This window comes from Carlito syrichta, unplaced genomic scaffold, assembly GCF_000164805.1.
Source record: "Carlito syrichta isolate Samal-C Ts95f unplaced genomic scaffold, Tarsius_syrichta-2.0.1 Scaffold314788, whole genome shotgun sequence".
NCBI lineage: Eukaryota > Metazoa > Chordata > Mammalia > Primates > Tarsiidae > Carlito > Carlito syrichta.
The window spans coordinates 638,032-663,502 of record NW_007258884.1 but is presented as its reverse complement, the minus strand read 5'-3'; the positions used below and the strand labels follow the sequence as shown (position 1 = coordinate 663,502).

The window sequence follows — 25,471 nt, the reverse complement described above, 5'->3', positions numbered from 1 at the left end:
GGCTGAGAGGCAAATAGGGCCTCCTGCCATTGCACACCTCATGAGCAACATTCCAATGGCCCCCATATTTTCTTTGGGTACCAGAGATCAGCCCCCAGCTTCTTCCTCGTCTACCACCTTTTGCTGTGACCCACCAAGATGGAACTTGGGCTCCCAATGACTTCTCATGGTCTCCCAGGCATGGAGCTGTCACGTGGCCCTTTCTGTAGTTTTTCCAAGAGCCCTTACTACCAGTGAAGAAGGAATGCAGCCCCCAACTACCAGTGAAGAAGAAATCCAGCTGAGCAGAGGGCTTCCTCCTAGATCCACTCCACTTGCCCTCCATCCTCATTCACTTCCTTAGACCCTAAGAGGAAGAAGGGAAGGCCTTGGGCCAGTCACGGGGAGAGCTGGGATACACACTGGACTCATCTACACAGCAGAAGAAAACAAGGTCGAGGCTCCCTTTTAACTTCATCCCCCGGGGTAGGGGAGGGCTCCTTGGGTAGAGAGGTGATAGGGTGAGAGCTGGGCCCACTATTGGTAATATCTGCACTGGGGATGGGGGCAGAAGGGTAGCATAGCAAAGAGAAGAAAAACTCCTGGGGGAGGAGGCCTGGTCTCCCCCTTAACTTCTCGTCCCATTTTTTGCTTTCCTCCTAGGCACTCCTGCCAAAACCACACAAGGCTAACCCTAGGGCCAAATGAAAAGGGGGATCATGGGAGGGAGGGGTCCCAGGAAGTGTAGTCATTCCTGAAGACCATTTTTACCTGAGGGACTTAGATAAATTAAAAGGAATTTACATATGTATATATGCACAGAAACACATGTGCATGATGGCACTATTTATATGTGGTTTGTTGCTACTATATAAAAATTATGGATTATTATTGAGTTTAACTGATATTATATATATACTTATGTTCTGTATATTATGTAATAAATAGAATTTTAGAAACTAAAAACTTGTGACAATGTCTGAAAAAGGTGAAATGTTTCATAATATTCTCATGTTCTGTGTTTTAAGAACATGAGAATATGTTTCATAATATTCTCATGTTCTGTGTTTTAAGAACATGAGAATATTATGTATAATCCCCATTTTTACTCCACAGATTGGTCTACAAATGGTTTCTTCTCATCTACAAACTCAGCTATGCTTTTGGTGTTATGGGTTATTTGGTGATCATGTTTACAATGTGTGGATTCAATCTGTTTTTCAAGTAAGTATCTCTAATTAAGACAATTAAGGTAAGTGTTCTTTTTCTGGGAGCATTTGGCCCTGGAATTTTCCATGCACACGTTTTGTAGTGTAGATATCCACACATAGTTTGTCATTTAGCAAACCAATAGAAAAGGGAAAATGGTATACCCTACAAAATACTATTGTTTTAATTAGGAGCTTTAAAGATAATCTAACTTGATCTGCGAGTTCAAAAGAGCACCATTGACCGGTCTGTAATCCTATCATTTTGGGTGGCTAAGATAGGCAGATTGCTTGAGACCAGGAGTTTAAGACCAGCCTGGGCAACATAGTAAAACCTCATCTCTGTTAAAAAAAAAAAAAAAAAAAGAAAAGAAAGAAAGAAAATCAAAATGTTAGCTGGGCATGGTGGCACATGCTTGTAGTCCCAGCTACTTGGGATGCTAGGTGAAAGGATAGCTTGAGCCCAGGAGGTTGAGGCTGCCGTGAACTGTGATCATCGTAATCATACCACGGTATTTCAGCTTGTGCAACAGAGATCCTGACTCAAAAAAAAAAAAAGCACCATTGAAAGTGGGCCTACACTCATGGTAGAGTAATTCAAACTAAACCTCTAATTTCCCTTCCACAAAATTCTGAAGTATCCAGATCTCCTTTTATGTATCTTCTTGCTTAAAACTTCTAGAATTATATTGTTCAATACAGTAGCCACTACCTCATGTGACTGTTGAGCACTTAAAATATAAAATAAGATGTACTGTAAATCCGGCTCAGTGGCTCAGCCTGCAATCCCGCGCTTTGGGAGGCTGAGGTGAGTGGATTGCCTGCGCCCTCAGGTTTGAGACCCTCCTGGGCAACTTGGCAAGACCTCATCTCTACAGTAAATCAAAAAATTAGCCGGGCGTGGTAGCGCATGCCTGTAGTTCTAGCTACTTGGAAGGCTGAGGCAGAAGGATCGCCGGAGTCCAGCAGGCCGAGGCTGCGGTGGCCGAGAGCACTCCAGTCTGGGCGACAGAGACTCCAACTCAAAAAAAAAAAAAAAAAAAAAAGATGTACTGTAAGTGTAAAATATGCATTGAATTTCAAAGACTTATATGAGGCCAGGCTCGGTGGCTCAGCCTGTAATCCCAGCACTTTGGAAGACTGAGGCAATTGGATTGCCTGAACCTGAGAGTTTGAGACCCACCTGGGCAATCTAGTGAGACCTCATCTCTACATAAAAAAAAATTTTTTTTTTAAATTAGCCAGGCGTGGTAGCATGCACCTATAGTTCCAGCTACATGGAAGGCTGAGGCAGAAGGATCGGTGGAGCCCAGCAGGTCAATGCTGGGGTAGCTGTGAGCATGCCACTATACTACAGCCTAGGTGACGGAGTGAGACTCCAACTCAAAAAAAAAAAAAAAAGACGTGAAAAAATAATTTTTTTTCAATTATAAATTGAAATGAGTGTATTTTAAATGTACTGGTGAGGTTATTTTCACCGTTTCTTTTTACTTTTTAAATGTGCCTACCAGAAAATGTAAAATGATATTTGTGACTATTACATTTGTGATTGCTTTCTAGAATTTTGTTTCTGATATCCATGAGACCTCTTTTGCTGGAAATAGTTGGAAAAGGAGGAAACTAAGTGCTTAGAAATGGAAATCGAAGTAAAGGGGTAAGAGAGCAGAAGGTCTCCCAGGAGTTGAAGGAAATCAGGATAAACTCTTCTTTGGCCCAGAACTGAGTTCCCATTAAGAAGGTGATTGCACCTGAGACCCACTCCCCACCAGTATATGATATGTTCATGTAACAAACATACACATGCACCCCCTAATCGAAAGTAAAAATGGGGGAAAAAAGAAGGTGTCTGCTGGGATGTGCTGTGGATGATGACATTCTCATGGGCAGAGCTCAGGGTGAGCAGCCTGTGTTCTGGGAAGAGAGCTTAAGACACACCACACAGCTATGAAAAGTGGCTCAAATACAAATCCTCCAGAATATCTCTTATATCAAAGTAACTTGGACTCTCTGCAGCCATAACAGAAATTGAAAAAAAGAAATCAGCAACCCTTTTCTCATAAAATAAAGAAGGCAATTGGATGGAGAGTCAGCCCTGGGGGAAGGGCTCTCCCTTCTAGCAAGAAAGAGGTAGAAAGTAATTGTCCAGATTTATTATTGCTACGTTAAGATATAGAAAGACACTGATAATATCTTTTTTAGCATACTATCTATATTGCTTTATTGTAGTAGATGTCAAAATATTCATAAGGATTTTTATGAAATCACTGCGGACTACAGCTGTCCCAAGTCTGTTACCTCATAAGATTTTAAGATCCTTATCCCTACCATTAAAAAAAAGAGAGAAAAAAGAAAAAAAAATCCTTATCCCTGAATTCTCCTACAATGAACCACACCAAGAACTTAATCCATTAAATTGAAAAGGAACTATTTTTTTCACTACCAGTTGTTGATTGCCATTGTATTAAGATTCTTCTTCTAGGGAACCACAAGTTTTTACTATACTTTTTATCAATAAAATTATAAATACATACTGCCCTGGACACGGAGAGAAAATAATCTTCACTCCCCACTGTCCTAATTCTCAAATATGCCCAGGAGAATCCAGAAAGGACGAAGCTACTGCTTGTATCGGAACTCCAGTTCACATCACCAAGTCCTGTACCCTCTAAATCTACAAAACTCTTTGCCTAATAAACAGAACACAGAAGCAACCAGAAGAAAGTTCCAGAGAAAACTATCCAATGCTTTTCCACACTCTGCTCCCTTCCCTAAATCAATCAGACCCACCCAGATTCATTGCTGGTATTTGGAATTGTTTTACAGATATAGCAAATCAAATGTTCAATGATTAAGATTTATAAATTAAATTTGAGACAAATTATTCACTTTTAAAAGAGATCTTTCTCTTAGGGAAAAAAAGGAGGGGGGTCATCACAAAGAATCCTAGTGTATTTGAAATATGACTCAACTTACAAAAAATTGTTTTCAATTAATACATAGCAACTAAGCATGAAAGCAAAATATTCCCAAGTGGCTTTGTTGCAGACCAGTTGTCATGTCAAGCAAGTAATTTTTTCTAAGTCTCCATGTTTGCACATGCAAAGTGGGGATAATAATATCTATCTCAAACATTTCTTAGAAAAGATCATTAGAAAGCATTCTATAAAGTCTAAGCTCTGTAGCAGACCTTCACAACTCTTGTTATGTTGCAGAATCAATTACCTGACAAGCTCTTTAAAAATACTCCTTTCCAGTCACTACCCTGTACCAGTTAAACTAGTCCTTGATGGTGAGCCCAAGCATTGATATGCTTTTAAATCTCCTCAGGTGATTCTAATATATGTTTAGGATTAGATGAGAGGGTTAAATGAGAACCATTGCTCTAGTGGTTCTTAACATTAACTGCCCATTGAAATCACCTGGGGTCTGGGGCACTTTAAAAAAATAGGGTCCACCGGGCGAGGTGGCTCAAGCCTGTATCCCAGTACTTTGGGAGGCCAAGACGAGAGGATTGCCTGAGTCCAGGGGTTAGAGACCAATCTGGGCAACTTGGTGAGACCTCATCTCTACAATAAATCAAAAAATTAGCCAGGTGTTGTGGCACATGCCTGTAGTTCCAGCTACTTGGAAGGCTGGGGCGGAAGGATCCCCTGAATCCAGCAGATCGAGGCTGCGGTGGCTGGGAGTGTGCCTCTGCATTCCAGCCTGGGCAGCAGAGTGAGACTTCAACTCAAAAAAAAAAAAATAGGGCCCATTTCCAGAGACTGATGTCACTGGTCTGGGGTGTGGCCTGGAGATGGAGATTTTTACAAGCTGCTGAGGTCTTTCTATGTGCAGCTGAGCTTGAAACCACACGTTAGAGCCAGCTTATCTAAGCATGTAGTCCTAAGAAGCATGTGAAGATTGTCTCAAGAATTCCTCTGTCCACTTGCCACTAAGTGGTACAATTTAGGGAAATTTAGAGAATTGTTAATTCCTTCACTTATTAAAAAAAAGAGAAAGAAAAACTAAACAAGTAACTGAAAGAAAAAAAAAGCCCCACAAGTTTCTCTGAAATACTGTGACAGGAAGTGTTTTCCATGTTCCTGCCCTTCCCTGTTCCTGTATGCCACATTCTCATCTTTTTTTTTTTCTGTTGTTTTCAATAGAATCAAAGCTAGAGACTCTATGAATTTTGGCATTATATCTATGTTTTATGGCCTCTACTATGGCGTAATGGGGAGAGACTTTGCTGAAATCTGCTCAGATTATATGGCTTCTACCATGGGGGTAAGTGTTGCTTTCATTCCTTAAAACTATGACACATAGAGAAGTATTCTCATCATACATATTTGCATCCATTTTCAGATATAGGTAAGTCTAAAGGAAATAGACTTACCTATTACCATAAGCTAATTATCATTTCCTTTGGTACTATTTGGTTCACCTAGTCCAATTGCTTTCTGGATTATCCTTGTGTCAAAAAAAGATATTAAAAATGTGCTAAATAAATTCTGACTATACATTGTTGTCTAGATTTTTTAAATTCCTAACTGTCTTTTTTTTCTTTCTTTTTAAAACTCTTTTAAAATTAAAATTCAAAATGGACATACTTTCTGGTTAGATGGATTTTCAATTCAGGTATTAGGAGTATGTACCTGTGTCTGACACATACAAATGTCTTAAAAGCTTACAAACCAGCCAGGCATGGTGGCTCATGCCTGTATTTCCAGTACTTTGGGAGACAGAGGCAAGAGGAATGCCTGAGCCCAGGGATTCGAGACAAGCCTAGGCAACTTGATGAGACCTCATCTCTACAATATATTTTTTTTAATTTAGCTGGGTATGTTGGTGTGTGCCTGTAGTCCCAGCTTCTTGGAAGGCTGAGGCAGAAGGATTGTCTGTGCCCAGCAGGTTGAGGCTACAGTAGCTGTGATTGTGCCACTGCATTCCAGCCTGGGTGAGAGAGTGAGACACCAACACACACACACACAAAAGGCTCAAACCAAGGGCTCCAAGTAGTTTCAGGAATTCCAAATCTCCGTTCTCTACTTGTCTTTTGGTGCACAGCCAGAAATGAGGTGGAAAAACTAGTGTAAATAGCAAAATAGAGTGAATTTCTGGACTGTTCTCCCTCCATTTATTGGGCAGGTCCTAAGTGGGCATGACCCACCCTGGTTGTCCTTTCCCTCTTCCATAGGTCTGTCTTACTCTTTTCCTAGTACCTACAACCTAACTTCTGTGGTGAAATGCTGAACAATATACCTTTGAGATTCCTCTGCCAACTGGAACAACTGCCTTTCTTGTAAAGTTTAAGATGAGCACAGAAAGAAGCATTTTAATTCCTGGTTTCTACAACAAAAGCCAGAAGTCATACCCCTCAGAAAATTCCCAAAGTCCCTTGTGTTTGCTTATGGACAGAAGAGGAAAAAAAGAATTGTATGTGTTTTGTTCTCCAGTGGAGCAGGAAGAAGAGATTTCATCTGGCAAGACAACCATGTCTTCAAGCACCAACTTTCTGGAGACTTCTTACCTGATCCCACTCCACTAGTCCTTAACATTTGTCATCCTGTCATCATTATTCCAGCTACCAAATCTACAAAACCACTGCCCCAAACCATTGGCACAGCCACCAGTAACTGGGACTAATGGTGTGTGTGTGTGTGTGTGTGTGTGTGTGTGTGTGTGTGTGTGTGTGTACATGCACGAAGTGCATGTGCATGCCTGTACTTGTGACTGAGGTAAGAAGACTGTACTTGTGACTGAGGTAAGAAGAAGAAACCTCCATTCCTATACCAGTGCCTAACCCCCACACCAGACCAATTAAGTCAGAATCTCTGGGAGTAGAGCCAATGCATCTGCTTCATTTTTTTAAAAAACTCCTTAGGGAAAGGAATACGCTATTAAGCCATCCAAAAGCATGGGTGAATTGTAAATGCATATGGCTAAGTGAAAGGAGCCAGTCCGAAAAGGCTTCATACTATATGATTCTATTCATGTGACATTTTGGAAAAGGTACAACTTTGGAGATGCTAAACAGATGCCAGGTTGCCAGGGGTTTAGGGAAGGATCATGGTTGAATAGGTGAAGCATTGGAACTTTTTAGAGTGGTGAAACTATTCTGTATAACACCATAATGGTGGATACAGGACACTATGCATTTGTCAAAATCCATAGAACTTTGTAACAGAAAGGATGAACCTTAATGTATGTAAATTTTTAAAAATTATTTATGAGAGAATCTGAGGATAAAATGCAGACTGTGACAGAATATTCTAACCACACTACAAAAGCATGAAATAACCTCACTCAAAGGAGTGGGAGGAAAAGATGCTGACCTAAGTAATTTTGAAACGAATGGAGATCATAAAACTAAAACTAAAGGAACTGTGCATAAGCACTGTGCTCTAGTTGATAAAGTTGTTGCCCTCACAGATATGGATTAACAATTCTGACACCAACACACACATATTCTGTAGTTAAACAGTAAGTAAATGGATGGCTAATAGTGGAAGCTAGATCTCTCACTGTCAGAGTGGAAGAATACTGATGAGCCATGGGAAAAGGTTAGAATAATCTATGAAATAACAGATTAGAGTTAGAGGCATCAGTATGAACTCATGTTTAGCTTAAACTAGATACATGTGGACACATAGAAATATTTACAAATATATTTTATATATGGACAAAAAATCTGGAATTTGTTTATTTTTAAAAATGTACATGTAATCTTACATGTTTGAATTTCAGTCACCTTCAAAGTATTCTCCATTTGATGCAATACACCCATCGAGATGCTTTCCCACTGCTCAAAACAGTTTTGGAACGCGTCAATTTGGATGCCTGTTAGTGCTTTTGACATTTTTTGTTTCACCTCTTTCACATCAGCAAAACGTGTTTCTCTGAGGACTTTTCATCTGGGGAAGGAACAGAAAGTTGCTTGGGGTGAAATTGGGTGAATAGGAAGGGTGGGGCATGGGAGTCATGCCATTTTTGGTCAAAAACTGCTGAACTCTCAGCACAGTGTGGGCAGATGAGCTTGTAAATCATCCAGCATGAAATGGGCAAATGCACTAAAGAATCTTCAAAAACAGTTCACTGAAGCCAAACGTAGCCTCTCACAACAATGCTAGCCAGTACACTGATACCAATAAATTCCTAGAACACTTACCTAGTGGGAGAAGCCTTTACTATAAGGGGCCCATCCTCCAAAAGATAATCCCAGGCTTTTTTGGGTCCCTCCTCATATATGGTTTAAGATATACATATATATTTCCTTGCTGTGTCAACTAAAAGGCCCTAGAAACAATGATACACTAGTAGCAATGAGCACACCTAGTGCCCAGATTTTAGTTTCTAATATTCTTTCATAAAAAGGGAACCAGGGCTTCTTGGAAAAATGACTGATGATAGGTCTGGACAGGGAATATACTATATAACTCTGGAGCATCTTGGAGTTCCAGAAAGCAAAAAAGTGCTTACAATAAAGCAAGAGAAACTCACAGTGATGGAAGGATGTCAAAGGAACACAGGAGCCAACTGAAAAAGCTCCCGGTGGGCAAAGCATGAGTTTGAGCAACAAAACAGAAAATGTAGTAGTAACAGCATTAGGTGATACTCAAAGCATAAAATGCATATCCATGAATCCACATTGATATAATTAAATGATTGAATAAACAGAGGAGAGTAGACTAATCTGTACAGAAGAATTTCACATAATTAGATTATCCTCCCTTAAGGAATGTGTGGTGATTCAATTTTATATGTCAATCGGTGGGGGCTATGATGCCCAGTTGTTTGGTAAAACACTAGTCTAGATGTTGCTGTGAAGGTATTTTGTAGATATGTTTCACCTCTACAATTAGTTGGCCCTAAGTGAAGACGATTACCCTCGGTACTCTGGATAGATCTCACCTAATCAGTCAAAGGCCTTGAAAACAAAAGCTCATTTTTTTAATCCAGTCCTCTTTTGATGGGCAACATGGTTGGTTCCATGTTCTTGCTATTGTGAACAATGCTGCAATAAACATACGTGTGCAGGTATCTTTTTTATAGAGTGACCTGAGTTCTTCTGGGTATATTCCCAGTAGGGGGATTGCGGGGTCATATGGAAGGTCAATTTTTAGAACTTTTAGGAATCGCCACACTGATTTCCACAGAGGCTGTACTAGTTTACACTCCCACCAACAGTGTAGAAGTGTTCCCTTTTCGCCACATCCTCTCCAGCATCTGTTATTTTTTGAGTTATTGATGATGGCCATTCTGATTGGAGTTAGGTGTTATCTCAGTGTAGTTTTAATTTCCATCTCCTTGATGACTAGTGAGGCTGAACATTTTTTCATGTGTCTGTTGGCTCGTATGTCTTCTTTTGAGAAATGTCTATTCATATTTAGCCCACTTTGTAATGCGACTGTTTGTTTTTTTTCCTTTCAGCACATTTGAGTTCCTTGTAGATCCTTGATGTTAGGCCTTCGTCAGACATGGAGCTGGCAAACATTTTCTCCCAGTCTGTGGACTGTCTTCCTGCTGTCTTTGGCTTTGCAGAAGCTTGTCAGTTTAATGAAGTCCCACTTGTCTATCTTATCTCTTACAGCCTGGGCACTTCGGGTTTTGATCAGGAATCGGTTGCCAGTTTCCATAAGAGTGTCTCCTGCATTTTCTAAGGTTCTTACAGTTTAAGGTTTTACATTTAGGTACATATATACAATGGAATATTACGCAGCCATAAAGAAGAACAAAATCTTGAACTTCGCAGCAACATGGGTGGAATTAGAGTTTATAATACTGAGTGATTTCTCACAGAAACAAAGAGCTGAGTATCACATGTTCTCACTTATACATGGACTTTGAACAACTACCATATTACTGTAAAAAAGGGATTGAAAGTAGTGGGAAACTGGGGGGAGGGGGCTGAGGGTAAGGGATGGGTAGCTGGGATTGATAGTAGTTGATATCCACCTGGGTAAGGGGAGACACACCTTATCAATAAGGGTAACTGCACAATGAACATTTGTATACCTAACCCTGAATTGTACCCCACAATTTCAAAATAAAATTAAAAGAGAAAAAAAAAACACATAACAGGAATTTGCAAGTAAATGTATGACAAATAAGAACTGCTTTTCTGTGTTTTATATGAGGCTTTTAAAGTATCAAATGTATAATTATAGTCTAATTTATGTACCAAAATGAAAAAAAATATTTATCTGCATATAAAGAATTAAAGACTCTGATCTTGAAAAAAAAAGAAAACAAAAACTGAGCCTCCCTAGAGAAGAAGGAATCCTGCCTCAGAACTGCAGCATCAGCCTTGCTAGAGTTTCCAGCCTACCGACATGCCCTACAGGTTTCTGACTTGCTCACAAATAAGTGAGAATTCTTTAAAATCATACTAATAAGCATAGCAATAATAGTAGGAGAAACTGGGTGTGTGGTATATGGGCAATCTCCGTACTATCTCCTTATTTTTTCTCTAAATCTCAAGCTATTATAAAATAATTTTTTTTAAAAAAACAAAGCCTCCTAAGAATTCTAATGGGCTGCCAATGTTGAGAACCACTCCCCATCCAGCATTGGAAAAGGCAAGTACCCAAATTAGTATTCTAAACGCATTGCCTTCCAGTGGTGATTTGTCTGTGTGCTCCCAATAATAACATGGGAATTGAAAAAGTAGAGAGATGCCTGGGTTTACTCCAGATCTCTGAATCAGAATCTCCAAAACAATTAAGGGAAGATGCAGTCTATGGATAAGCTCAACTGTTTCCTATATGCTTCTGAACTACAGCCCTGGATAAAAACTATTCCTTTAATTTTTTTTTAATAGAGTCAGGATCTCACTCTGTTATCCAGGCTGGAGTGCAGTGGCATAGTCATAGCTCATTGCAGCCTTGAACTCCTAGACTTAAGCAATCTTCCCGACTCAGTCTCCCGAATAGCTGGGGCCACAGAAACATGGCACCATGCTAGCTAAATTTTTTATGCATTTTTTTTTTTTTTTTGTAGAGATGGGGTTTCACTATGTTGCCCACACTGGTCTTGAACTCCTGACCTCAAGAAATCCTCCTGCCTTAGCCTCCCAAATTGTTGGGATTACAGGTGGGAGCCAATGCGCCCAGCTGATAAAATTGTTTCCTTTGCAAGGATTCTAAATGTGGAGCTTAGATGGGAGGGTGTAATTAGCAATATGCTTTGGGTCCTTTTGGGATTCAGTGGGTTTTTGCCTGGAAACCTTAACCTCTCTGTAGCATTGCTCCTACAGGAAAAGGTGCCTCACATTCTAAGCCAATTTAGAGGCCATGAAGATTCTATGTGTTGGGGCCTGCCTGTCCCAGGGCCTGGCAGTGGCTCCCCTGCATTCAGAGAATGCCATGTGCTGTCCTTTCCAGCTGTGTTCTGTTCATGTCCTCCAACAGTTCTGCAGTGACAGTGGGATGCCCACAAGGAGCTTGGCAGACAACATCTGTGCCGTCTGTGGGCAGATGATTGTGGAGCTCGATGAGAAACGGCTCATTGAAAACACCTACCAGCTTTCCTGTGACCATGTGTATCCTTTCTTAGGACCCTGCCTGGCCTTCATCTAGCCTTCTCCTTCCCTCCTGCTCCTCCTTTTGTCCCCACCTCTGCCTGGCTTTGCTCCCATCCCAAATCCCAGACCTTTCCCCTCCAGCCCAGTCTTTGTTCACTTCTGCTACATAATGAGCTGCTAATTAAGGTGAACTTCCTCCTTCAGGAATTTCCTTTAAGAGGACTCTTAATGCCAGAAGGACAGACAGTATCCCAGCAGGATGCTAGCTGGGAGGTTGACAGAAGTCATAGGGAACAGATAGCCAAAAAGGACCAGGGAGAGGGTATTCCAGGAATGGAAAAGAGGAACTCCAGACCATCCAGGTGGAGCCCCAGGTCTGAATCTCAGTGGACCAAGAAATACAAAGTGTGCTTTGCCACAAAGTAATCCTAGGAACCTACCTGTGGTCACAGCGGTCTTGGGGGCAGCCAAGGGAGGAAACCAAGCCTCCTTCTCAGCTTTGGTCTTGAGAAGAGGATAAGCCACAGGCAGCAGGACCCCTTGGATTACAAAAGGAGGATCCAAATTTGGCTCCTCTTCTGATGGGTTCCATTCCAATTACCTATCCCTTGGTGGAAGGAATCTTCAGGTGATAGGTACTAGTCCCCACCTCTGCCTGGCTTTGCTCCCATCCCAAATCCCAGACCTTTCCCCTCTGCTACATAATGAGATTTGAAGATGAAAGCCTGGGCCTGGAAACCAACATTCTCTGGGAACTCCAGTGACCCATTGTGGAGAGCTTCAATGTGCTGAAAAATGCTGGCATCAAGACCCCTGCACAAAGTGGCCTGGGCTACCTGAGCATGTAACTATGAAAATGAAAGCTTTATTTGGGTTGACCAACACCTCTATTTTAATTCTTCCTAAATGCAAAAAGGAGGAGGGCATCATTTATCTTTATTTGATAATATAGTATCAATTTGAGAATGTTATCATTATGTACCCAGTCAGTTCAGCGCTCTGGCTTTATGAGATGGTTGAAGTATCCATCCATCTCTTGCCTCTGAAGCTGACTTAATTCAGTCAGTCATACCTCATACAGAGCCTATGATTCAACACTGTTTAATCTGGACAATTTCCACTTATTCAATCCTGAAAGTAAAACTGGACCAAATTCATCTCCAAAGTAATAGGAGCCTTTACACTACCATTTAAGCCTTAAAATATTAAGGGAAGAAACATAAAGATATCCCATATGGAATTCTATAGTGGTTTTTCAGAGTGATACTTCCCCCCTCCCCCACCAAAAAACCATCATTTTTCATAGAAATTTTTCCAAGTCTGGCCCTAGTTTTAAACATGATTTACTTTGCAAATGTTGGAACAGAGCCCCTTCTGCCATTTGCAAGTGGAAATATTTTCTCTTTCCACCTTTAAAAGCCCTTAGGGATTGTTGTACATGTGTGCATATGTAATCTGAAATGTAGTCACCTTTAAATTTGCTTTGCAGGGAGTATTATTAACGGCCCATTTTAGTATGAGTCATATTAGCAAGGAGGGGGTTACCCGCGCATCACCCTGCAGCAGTTCAGCCAGTATGGAAGCTTTTCAATCATGAGATTTTGAAGATGAAAGAGAACATTAAAGAAGATGTGGACATTTCAGTGCTGGCTCATGACCCCTAGATTCTATACCTATGAGAAAGGTGGAGCTGTATTCCATCCCCCTTGAACGAAGGGCTGAATGGGTTTGGGTTCAAAACTTTTACTATAATACACCACTTGAAGGTTAAAGCATATTGCAAAAATGACCCCAGTTCCAGGAACATAAAGCAGTGGAAACTTCTAGTTGCAGAGAGGTCTAATATTGAGGAGTTAATATACATGGCCTTGCCTCGGCTACACTTCTACGGGCCTCCATTGGTTAGGGAGGCAACTTCTCCATCGTTGCTGGTCTCGTGGGTATGTAGTGGGTCAGATAGATCGTGTGATCTTGACCCAGTAAGCCACACTGGGAGCAACAACTATAGAAATAAATCAACAAATAGAATTGATCTCATTATAGTTCATCATTTTGCCCAAATCTACAATATTGGGGGACCTGGAAATACATATTTCCAAAATAATCAGCTTCATTCAAATATTCGTTTACTCTGGGCACTGCTAAAGGCTGGAGGGAGGGAGAAGGGATAAGATGGAGGGAGGAAGGAGGGATAAGGGACACACAGTAGCACACTGGGCACCAGGTCCACTACCGGGGGAGCAAGTGCCCACTAGAAGCCCATACCTCACCTGCACTCAATTTACTTATGTAGTAAATCCTCACATGTACCTCACAACCCTAAAATATTTTTTAAAACAAATTTTCATTCAATGAATATTTCTTAGGCACAGCTTAAGGTGCTGAGGACACAGAGGTGGATGGGACATCCCACAGGTAACATGTGGTCTAGGAGAGACAGGTGAGTACGTCCCCGATGCTGTGAGAAAACATAGGAGTTCACTCTAAAAAGTGGAGACGTTGGGGACAAAGGGTCAAACTCTCTGGACCAGGAGTCACTTACAAATGAATCTGTAAATGCCTAGAGTTTGAGAAGTTAAGTTTATTACTTTTATATTCTATTAAAAATAATTGGCTCCTTATCAGTAATAAAAAAGTCGAGGAAAAAATTTATGAAGTGAATGGAAATATTTATAAGTTTATTGCCACAAGTAATTTAGACTTGTTGAAGTGTTTAAGACAAGTCTGATTTCATAGAAGTTAATGAATAAGGCACCAAAAAATAGAATAGAGAAATACTATGGAAAATGCACAAGAAATGCACAATAGAATGATACCTTTATATAAGACATTACTGTAAAAAAGAGCTTTCAGATTCTTCATCTAATCTTACTGGAATCAAGTGGGGCAAGAACAAGACCAATGAGCTAAGTAAGTAAACACAGCTCTGACTCCAAGCTCATCGCCGCTGGGGGCTCTACTATATCACAGCCTCCTTAAAAAGTGACGTACTTCATCAAATCATGACTGACAGTCATGCTTACCCTCCATTAGGCCCTAAAGACGGATCATTCCATGTCTTCATGAACCAGACCTTGCCCATCAATATCTAGAAACTTCCCTAACAAGATGCTTCAGCTTTCATGAATTTTGTATCCGAGGTTGGTGTATTGTGGGCAAAAAGCAGACTTGCCCTTACTGCAAGGAGAAGGTTGATTTGAAGAGGATGATCAGTAATCCGTATCTTAAAAAAAAAAAAGTTACAAAATAGTATCTTAACTGTTTCTAGGGATGCATTCCTCAACCTAAACTTTCATTATCTTTCTATAGTTATAGCAGAAAACTTTCTGTTTTCCCTAACCACCCGTTTTCGAATGACTATGTCCTTACTTTCCTCTGTGCCTATACTTACTATTGTAACTAGGAAGTTAAGCGCCAGAAAACATTCCACATGAATTCCACATCAAGGGCTTTAGTGGAAATGTGATAGGACATGGCAAAAGACAGGTAAAATGCAGGGGGTGCCAAAAAATGTATATACATTTTAAGTATAATGTTTGCTCAAGAGATGGCATTCATCGAATGAATGCTAGTGTCGCCATGAGAAAGCAGTCAAAATGGCGGAAGCACAGTTGAGCAAACATCATATTATGCATTACTACCAAAATAGAATTCAATTTCGAAAAGTAATGCATAGACAACATCCCTTAAAATGTGTATACCTTTTTTTGGCACCCTATATATAGTAGAAGAATAATCATGATAGGTAAATGGGAAGATTGGATGGGTGGGTAGATAAATAAAACGATTGAAATGGACATTTCAAAAGCCCCAAATATGAACAAGAGTATAAAAAATATTTTAGGGTGTACTAAATTGTATTATTCCCAGAAATAAGTACATTTTCCCCCAGGACTTTGGTTTTTTAAACTCCATGCCATACCTCATCTCTTATTAGGCTAAACCCTAGTGATAATAATATTAAAAGGAAACAATGTCCTACAGAACTGGTCAACTTCCAGTAGCAACTAGGCTTTTAATAGACATCAGGGACACCCAATAGAGGAAACTCAGGACTCATTAAGGTCACAGGAAGGTAATAGCCCCCATCCAGAGCTGACTAGAAACACTTGGTCTTCTTTAGCCGGGCTCGGTGGCTCAGCCTGTAATCCTGCACCTTTGGGAGGCTGAGGTGAGTGGATTGCCTGAGCTCGTGGGTTCGAGACCCGCCTGGGCAGCGAGACCTCATCTCTACAATAAATCAAAAAAATCAGCCGGGCGTGGTAGCACATGCCTGTAATCCCGGCTACTGGGAAGGCTGAGGCGGAAGGATCGCCGGAGCCCAGCAGGTCGAGGTTGCGGTGGCCAGGAGTGGCCACTGCACTCCAGTCTGGGCAACAGAATGAAACTCCAATTCAAAAAAAAAAAAAAGAAACACTTGGTCTTCAATCTCACTGTTCTAAGACCACAGTATATCTCTTCTAGGAAGTGGGTAAGGGGTAAGATGGGATTCAAATATATTCCCCCTTAAGCAGAAGGCACTGAGAGGTTGGCATCAACCTGCCAAGTACTCTCTCTTATCACAAGACGCAGCCTGTCTCTACTTCCTGAGTAACAGTCCCCTACACTTTACAGTGCTAAAGGAAACACCTTCCCTGCTTCCTGCCCCCCTACACCGCCCCAAGCCAAAGCGACTACTGGCAGCAGCGCCCCCATCTGAGCACTGCAGATCAGGGGAGAACTTCTACGGAGGGAATCAGAAGGGGGCGGCATCAGTGGGTCTTTGGGTCTCAGGGTTGTGCCCCCACAATCAAGACCACCCTTTGCAGCCACTGGTCCAGCCACAGGCCCGGCCTTTCTCGGGGAGTCAGTGCCACTCAAGACTGAAGGTGTGTAGTGCTCCTTCCTCCTTCCCCTTCATCCACTGTCGCAGAATCCCCTGTCTGATAGGAGGAGACTGAGTCCAGAGAAGCTTTTGGTGAATAAGCAGTACATAAGTCTTTGTGATAAAATTGGCAATAATAGTATCATGTCACCTCAGATGATAGTTTACATAAAAGGCAATTCTTTAAATAATCTTGAGAAAACAAACTGTTGAATATCATTTACCATTTCAATGAGTCTCAAAGAGCTACATGTGAAAAAGCTGCCTTTTTGTTTGTAAAATTGCTATCAGAGATGCCATGCATTAAGTTTCCTTAGCACAACTTATCAAAGATACCAGGAAAAGATCTGTCTTATCGGATGAACTAGTGTTAGTCTTTTTAATACACAGTGAGTTCCCTCAGCTGTGCCAACTCCAGGCAAACCCAGAGCTAAGTTGCTATTCATCTATAGCAGCTTCTGATATTCTTTGTTTTTCAGTATAGTCATTTCTCTCTTCCTCCTTATTTAGCATATACCCTTGCCTTTTATTCTTGTTTTATAGTTTGGGATTTTATTGTAAATAGTTTTGATTTATTCAGAAATTGGGTATGGTGTAAATGACAATGATAATCATAATGTTCTAAAAATAACGTAAGAAGGCCAAGCACAATGGCTTATGCCTGTAATCCCATCACTTTGGGAGGCTGAGGCAGGAGGATTGCTTGAGCCCAGGAGTTCAAGACCAGCCTGGGCAACATAGAGAGACCTTGTCTCTACAAAAAATTAAAAAATTATCTGAGCCTGGTAGCACACGTCTATAGTCCCAGCTACTCGAGAGACTGAGCCCAGGAGGTAAAGGTGTAGTGAACCATGATCTTGCTACTACACTCCAGCCTGGGCAACAGTGTGAGAGCTTGACTCAAAAAATAATAATAATTAATTAAGCACACAGAATTCATAAGAAAGGAAATATACATTCATTACATTGCTTATTGCATTTGCAAATGATATTTATGAATATTTCTGCTACTTGGTTCCATATAGAACAGCCTCCTTAACTGAGATTTAGCTGGGAGCGCACACATTTTTTGTATGGAAAAATCCTGGATTGGCTTCGTTATTTGGTGGCCTGGCAGCCTGTGGTGATAGGAATAGTTCAAGGCATTAACTATTCACTAGGCCTGGAATAATAGCACAACAGATTTACTCCAGAAGCAGCATATTGCATGGTAGAAGTATTATTACACACTTGGTCCTACAATTAATTTTTTTTTTCCTTCATTTTAGAGATGATCCCAAGAGCTTAGTAAACTAAGTAAAATCTGGTGTCATACTTAAGCAATTTGTCTATGTGGAATGAATTTAAAGAAAAGCTGAACAATGGAATAAAGAAATAAAGCGTGCTTATTCATCTTTCCCATTACAGTCCTATTTTAACCCATAGATCTGACACTTTTGTTATACCCCACTGTGGACATTCCACCTCCAATTTGCGAATGATCCCGTCTACAAGATGTTTCAGAACCTTACAAAGTCCTTCTCAGCTCATTAGCCATAGCGAATGCCTTCGCATCAGGTCACCATCTTCAAAGAAGTAGGTGGAGTTGTTAAGTAACCTGTGGCTTAAGAATACTCTCTTCTCTGCTCTGTGTGCTTGTCACCACATGATGGCTCTGGCACCACAAAGCCCTCTGTAGAGAGAGGATTACCCCCAAAGCCTCTGGCACCAGATGCCTCGCCTTCTCAATGGGTCACAGCTACTCTTGGTTTCCTGGGGCTGCCATATGCACTCAATCCATGCAAGTGGAAAGAATTACTCTTCTTGTGTGCCACTACACACACCACACACACGTGCGCATGCTCACGCATGCATGCACACATACACAGTTATGCACAACTGTTGCGGTATTCTGCTTTCAATTTCTTCATAGCACTTATCAATACCTGAAATCATATCATAAATGTATTTGTTTATTATTTGTCTTCCTCTCCATGACGGCAAAGAATTGTATCTGTTTTGTTCCTGACCAAAGCCTTACCACTTTGAACACTACCTGGCGGCACTCAGAGAATATTTGTTGAAAGGATAAATTAATCTGGCAGAAGGGAACAAAATTAACCAGGTAGGGAAGGCAGTCAGAAGGAATTAATCCATGGCCAGGTGAGGTGCCTCACTCCTGTAATCTCAGCACCTTGGGAGGCTGAGGTGGAGGGATTACTTGATCCCAAGAGTTTGAGGCCAGCCTGGGCAACATAGCAAGACCCTCATCTTTACAAAAAAAAATCAAGAAATTAACCAGTGTGGACGATTGCTTGAGCACAAGAGTTTGAGGCTGTGGTGAGCCATGATCATGCCACTGCACTGCAGTCTGGGCAACAGAGTGAGACCCTACTCAAAAAAAAAAAAAGAATCCATGAATGATATGTTAGACTTCCAAAATTAATTTGTTTTAAATTACTAGTCATTTGTTAAACAGACAAAACTGTATACGTGACATCATATGTCTACTTGAAGCCATTACACTTGTATGAAGTAAAAAGAAAAGACACTGATTATTTTCCTTGTCCAAATATTGGCAGTGTACCTAACTTAATGCTATTCAAAGCTTCATCATCAAGGTAACTCACACTAAGATTTCTAATTGTTAGAAATTTTTTTCTTCACACTCCCCATGGTTTCAGTATTACAATTAGTCTACCATCCAGATACTAGAAGATTTAATTCTGGTTTATTTCTCTACTCAGCAAACATTCCAGGAATGCAATACTTACTACACACTAGGCATATGCAAGGATTAAGAAGATAAAACAAGATTCCAGAGCTTATAGTCTATTGACAAACAACACTTCATATTTGGATGAAGGGCTAACTAAAAATTAGTTTTTCTTGTCTTAAAAAAAAGAGTCTTTAAATTGATCTCTGATGTATTTTTCACTTACCTTTTATGGACAGCTGCATGAGGGTAGCTTTTAGAACCCTTTAGAATTCTGGACAAGTAAACCAGTGTTTATCTTCATGAAATTCAAAACAACCCTCAGAGCTCAGGAATGTCAGATAATCACTAAACAACCTCAGGGGGAAAAAAATGAAAATTCTATTCCTTTATACAGTTTAAGTATTTACAATTGAATCCCAATTTTGTAAAGTAGTATGTATACAGGCACTGAAGAGACTGGAGGGCTATACACATCCCAAAGGGATCCTAATTTTCTTTTATATGCTCTTATCTCTTTTCCAAATTGTCAACAGTTAAATGTTTAAAGTTTGCAATGAGAAAATGATTATTTTTTAAAGATTACTTTAAATCTATCAATTAACTAGAAGCGATGACTGTTTTTTAAATTCTTGAAATTAAACATATAGATCAAGTCAGTGTTAAAGCCATCTGGTTCTCGTGCTAATTTTTTTTTTTTTTTTTTTTTGAGTTGGAGTCTCACTCCTTCACCCAGGCTGGAGTGCAGTGGCATGCATGCTCACGGCCATCCCAGCGTCGACCTCCTGGGTTCCAGCGATCCTTCCGCCTCAGCCTTCCAAGTAGCCAGAACTACAGACGTCCGCTACCACGCCCGGCTATTTTTAATTTTATTGTAGAGATGAGGTCTTCCCAGGGCTGGTCTCAAATCTGCGGGCTCAAGCAATCCATTCGCCTCAGCCTCCCAAAGTGCTGGAATTATAGGCTGAGCCACTGAGCTCGGCCTCTCATGCTAACTAACATGATGCTCAATGGAGGAAACAGAGAAATAAAACAGAAAGTTCATTATTGTGTTGATTTCTGTGACATCTCCTCAAGTTTCCTTCTTCTGAACATGTCTGTTTTTTTTCTTAGGCTGGCTGCTGGTTCCTCCATAACATTTTCTCAGGCATTTGTATGAAAGAGAAGCAGCCCTATGTGAGTTCCCTAAGAACTAAACCCTATTATGCATTTAATGAACTTATTTATTTGGAATACCTGCAAAAACAGGGTTATATCCTTGCTATATCCCTTATATCCCTATATCCTTGCTAGTACCCATAACAGAAATATATCCATTTATAAGTTATTATATATGGTAATGAGTCACTTATTGGAAAATAATAATAGTAATAATGATAGCTAACACCAGCTACTAGCATCCCCCTTACCCCTTACAATGTATCCATGGTTCCCATTCTCATAGGCTTGACCTCCTCACCCCTCCAGAGAGAACAGGAAGCAAGGAGCATGGGCTCAGTGGTTCACTTGCATTCCTGTATTTCGCACTCTCAGAACCCTAGGATGTAGAGATCACCATCCTTATTTTAAAGACATTCCTATATTAAAGTTCAAATTGAGCTACTTGCCCAAGATTACACACCTACTAACCAGGTCTTTCTGACTCCAGAGCCCAGTTAACCACATAAACCCAGTTCTGGTTGAGAACTGAGCAGGGGTCAAAGGAAGAAGGTAATTTCCCTTTATGTGGTTTCCAGCACCAAAGGGAGTTGCATCAAATTAGCAAATAGCTCTTAGCAGAGAATGTTGCATCAAAATTTAACATATAGCATTATTAAATATAGATTATAAAAATTATCATATGGCAGTGGTGTCTATCTTTAAATTCTATTTTTAGCCGGGCTCGGTGGCTCAGCCTGTAATCCCACGCCTTTGGGAGGCTGAGGTAAGTGGACTGCCTGGGCAGGCAAGACCTCATCTCTACAATAAGTCAAAAAATTAGCCAGGCGTGGTAGCACACACCTATAATTCCAGCTACTTGGAAGGCTGAGGCGGAAGGATCACTGGAGCCCAGCAGGTCGAGGCTGCGGTGGCCAGGAGCGGCCACTGCTCTCCAGTCTGGGCGACAGAGTGAGACTCCAACTCAAATAAATAAATAAATAAATAAATAAATAAATAAATTCTATTTTTGAGTCATGAAGAACCTCTAGTTATATACTTGTATAGGAATCTATGTAATTCACATGTACTTTTCAAATTATTCAGAAGGAAAAAAAGGAAGGTCTTTTTTGACTTATAAAAAAGACTTTTAAAGAAGAAAAAAGCAACAGGATACAGGGCAAACAGACTAGAGGGCAGAGACTGAGAACCAGAGTGACTAGACACTAGTTAGAACTTAGGTAGTGAAGGAAAGTTGTTAAGGCTGAAGAAGATCAGAGTCAGGGTGTGGGAGGCTTCTCTCAAATTATTCTAAACTGAGCGCTTTACTTACCTTCATGATTTGTTTTCACAGAAAGACATAATTTACTGTACCCTGTATCATGTACCCTCTGGCTGGAGAAACCTATCACGTAGCCAGAAAGACAGATCCAGTTCACATGAAAATACACCCTCGAGGTATTTTGTAGCTTGTAGAGTTAAACGGGAACACACAACACTTTTTTCTAGGAAGAGCAAGTTTGGCTCAGTGCTCCAAATATTTGGCTTTGTTGTTCTTGAGAACAGTTGCACAGAGAGATGACAACTGGCCGGGAAGAAGAATACCCTCTGTAGCCACAGAGGAGTCTCTTCACAGAAAACTGACGGATTTGACACAGTTATTTGAAACCTTAAGTTCATTTGTGCTGTTTTCTAGTGAACTAAGCCCATTGCTAGAGTATAGGCAGCCCTCCATGCCTGTGGGTTCCGTGTCCATGGATTCAACCAACCACAGGTCAAAAATACTCTGCAAAAATGTTTAAATAAAAAATAGCAATACAACAATAAAAATAATACAAATTTTTAAAAGTACAAATATTTACATAGTATTTGCATTGTATTTGGTATTCTAAGTAATATAGAGATGATTTAAAGTATACAGGAAACTACTTGGGAAGCTGAGGCAGGAGGATCACTTGAGCCCAGGAGTTCGAGGCTACAGTGAGCTTTGATCACACCACGGCACCCTAGCCTGAGTGCAGTGACTTCATCTCTAAAAAAGAAAAGTAAAAATAAAAATAAATAAAGTGTACAGGAGGATATACATAGGTTATATGCAGATACTATGCCATGCATATATGAGATTTGAGCATGCGCCAACTTTTATACCCACGGGGAGTCCTGGAAACAAGTCCCCTCGGATATCAAGGGATGACTGTATTCAGATAATGGACTTAGATCATGAATATCTCATGCAATAAAGAAAAATCAAGAGCCACTGTTTCTCATCTGGAAAGTCTTTATAAAACAGCAATCTAGATAAAATGTGAACAGTTTTAGCAGTTTTAGTAAGCAAGTACTCAAATGACAGTGCATTCATGTAGTTTTTACATAATTATGTCAGAAGGAACTTCATTACAACTAGTGATATAAAGACCCGAACTTGACTAAGACTGGCCTTTCACATAGGAACCTAGGACTTTATTGCAGCTCTCAGATTTAACCAAAACCCTTCCTTCTGAGCCTCGTCAGCGGGCCACTCCAGGTAGGTCTTGGTGTTCATGATCTTCCGCAGCTTACAGAAGCGCTGGGGAATGGCTTTCTTCTCGATGGGCTCCAGGAGAATGAGGATGGCAGCATCGTTGTTCTCATCAAAGAGACGGAAGTGGGAGAAGTCCAATTCATACTTGCACCATTCACTCTTCACAAAGTTTTCAGAAAGCACAAAGACAGTCTTGTGGCTCTTCTCAATAGAATCAATGATATTGTCAATGATCCACTTGCCAGGAATGAAGTCCCGCTTGTGAAGGCACAACCTGAAAGGAGGGTTGAAGTGCTCTAACTCCCGGACCATCAGGTTCTCCACCCAGTAGGAATCCCGTTCACTGTAAGACACAAATGCATCATAGCAGATGTCCCTGCCGGGAGCTTTCTTGGGCTTCCTCTTGGCCTGGAGCCAGGCCCACATCATTCTCATGTACCACAGGCCATGGAAACGGTGGCACAGAACCCCCGTGAGCAGGATCAGTAGGAATAGGGCACAGCACGTGCCAGACACCAGCGCAGCCTTGTGGCATTCAGACACCGAGAGACGGACGTCCAGAACCCGCTGGCCCCGCACGTGGGATGGAGAGTCACACAGGTAGTTTTCTGGCCAATCGATAAGAACCTCAGCCAGGGCTTGCTGCTTCTGAGTGAAAGACAGGAAGTCACAGGAGCAAATGAAGTTGTTGCCCCCAGCTTCCAAAGTCTTCAGTGTATGGAAAGACTCAAGTTGCTCCTTAGAGAAAGTATTGATGGTATTTCTGCTGATACTCAGCACTAGTAACGTGGGTAAGAGGGAGGCATCTGGGAGAGTCTTCAACTTATTTCTGGAAATAAAAAGTTCTTTGAGTTGTGGCAAAAACAAAGTGTATGACTCAAGATTGTTGTTGCTAATATCTAAAACGTCCAGTGTCTGGGGAATGCACTGGGTAACAGTGTCTAATCGAGCACTGGATAAGTTCAAATATGTCAACTTTCCTGGCCACTGACAAGTTTCAGGCATAGAACGAAAACTATTCTTACTGACATCAAGGTCAGTCAGGTTTTTCAGAGTAAGTAAAGTCTCTCCAGTTATCTTTAATGATGTCAAATGATTTTGTCTTAAAATTAAGGTTTGTAGGGAGGGCCAGGCACCCTCACAGGCGGCATTTTTCAAGTATTCTTCGACCATCAAGTTTTCATTGAGATCCAAGTATTCCAATGATTTTAAATGCTGGGAAAGTAAACAAGGAACCAGAAAAACCTTACTGTTTTCTACTGTGATTCTTTTCACTCTTTCTGTGAGTGAATATACAGAACGCAGATCATTAAATAGATAAAACTTTGGAATCCTCAGCCTCCGTATTGTTAATGTTTCCACTTTACCTGGGTCTGTAACTCTGTCTTTCTCAGATGCAATAAAATTACCAATTCCATACAGGGTGCAGTCATCAAGCTCTATGTCTAACAACTCGGAAGCATAGCTCAAAAGTTTCAGGATCCGAGACAAACTTTCATCTGTGATTTCCACATTTTTCAATGTAAACTTTTTAAGCAATGGATTTGTTTCACTAATGGATAGTCCTGAAAAACGGAAAGTGTTCAGATCACTATTTCTCAGTTCCAAATGTTCCACAGAACTTAAAACATCTACAAAAATCTCCAACAGTAACATAGGCTTCTCTGTATGAAGGATCAGATGACTTATATTCTGAATTGACTTCAAACTTGTTGGCTCATAACTCTGATGATTTGAAGCCTCAATCTCAAGTTCCTTAAGAAAGGTAAGTCCAGCAAAATCCTTTCTCTGAATCTTAGAGAAGGTATATATATTTCCTACTTGCAGGATTCGCAAATCTGTGAGATGAGAAAAAAGAGATGTTTCTCCTAGTGTTTTGTAAGGATTTCCCAGTAAGTTTAAGAATGTCAAAGACGAAAGGGGCCTGAACCAGGAGGATGATAAGTTAGATAAGTAATTATAGGATAAGTCCAAATGTTCCAGACTTCCCAGGGAAGAAAAAGATTCTTCACCTATTGTGGTAATTCTATTGGACTCCAGTATCAGAGCCTTGAGGTTCACACACCTCTGCAGGTCACTGTTGCTAATATAGGTGATGCCATTGTTGGACAGGTTAAGGCTTTTTACAGCTGCTGTGAGCCCCAAGGGAATGGAGTTTAAAGATCTTAAGCTGCCATCACAGATACCATCAGGGTTACAAGACAGAGAAGTCTGAGCAGGGGATTCTTCTTTGGAGAGGCTGATGACAGTCCCCAAGGCCCACACCATCCACAAAGCATGTGGCATTGTCCAGTGATTCAACCTATAAATAAAAGAGGTTCAAATGAGTGATTGTGTTTGAAAGTATATCATAATTCCGATTATTGAGAAATGTTTTATGGGCATCACACACACACACACACACACACACACACACACACACACACACACAACCAATGGAATATATGAATAGAGATAAAAAATGATTCCCTAATCGGAACTGGCATCCAATTCCTGTACAAAACCCGTAACCCACAGTACATAAGAGAGAAGATAGACAAATGGGACCTTATTAAACTGACAA

At 40.7% G+C, this 25,471-nt stretch overlaps 2 protein-coding genes across 4 annotated transcripts in view; one reads left to right on the top strand and one right to left on the bottom strand.

The window, feature by feature from the left end:
• Positions 1-17,959, top strand: part of RNF175 (ring finger protein 175) — a 45,992-nt gene extending 28,033 nt beyond the window's left edge. For all 3 annotated transcript variants that reach the window (XM_008071909.1, XM_021719520.1, XM_021719519.1), the window contains 5 exons: positions 1,096-1,203; positions 5,336-5,456; positions 11,579-11,709; positions 14,809-14,910; positions 17,606-17,959. In XM_008071909.1, the coding sequence (XP_008070100.1) occupies positions 1,096-1,203; positions 5,336-5,456; positions 11,579-11,709; positions 14,809-14,910; positions 17,606-17,726 (583 nt within the window). In that variant the 3' untranslated portion in view covers positions 17,727-17,959. The remainder of the gene's footprint in view (positions 1-1,095; positions 1,204-5,335; positions 5,457-11,578; positions 11,710-14,808; positions 14,911-17,605) is intronic.
• Positions 17,960-22,653: 4,694 nt separating this feature from the next.
• Positions 22,654-25,233, bottom strand: TLR2 (toll like receptor 2). Its single transcript, XM_008071908.2, has one exon. It carries the CDS (start codon positions 25,192-25,194, stop codon positions 22,840-22,842), a length of 2,355 nt encoding a protein of 784 aa, XP_008070099.1. The 5' UTR covers positions 25,195-25,233; the 3' UTR covers positions 22,654-22,839.
• Between the last annotated feature and the right edge of the window lie 238 nt (positions 25,234-25,471).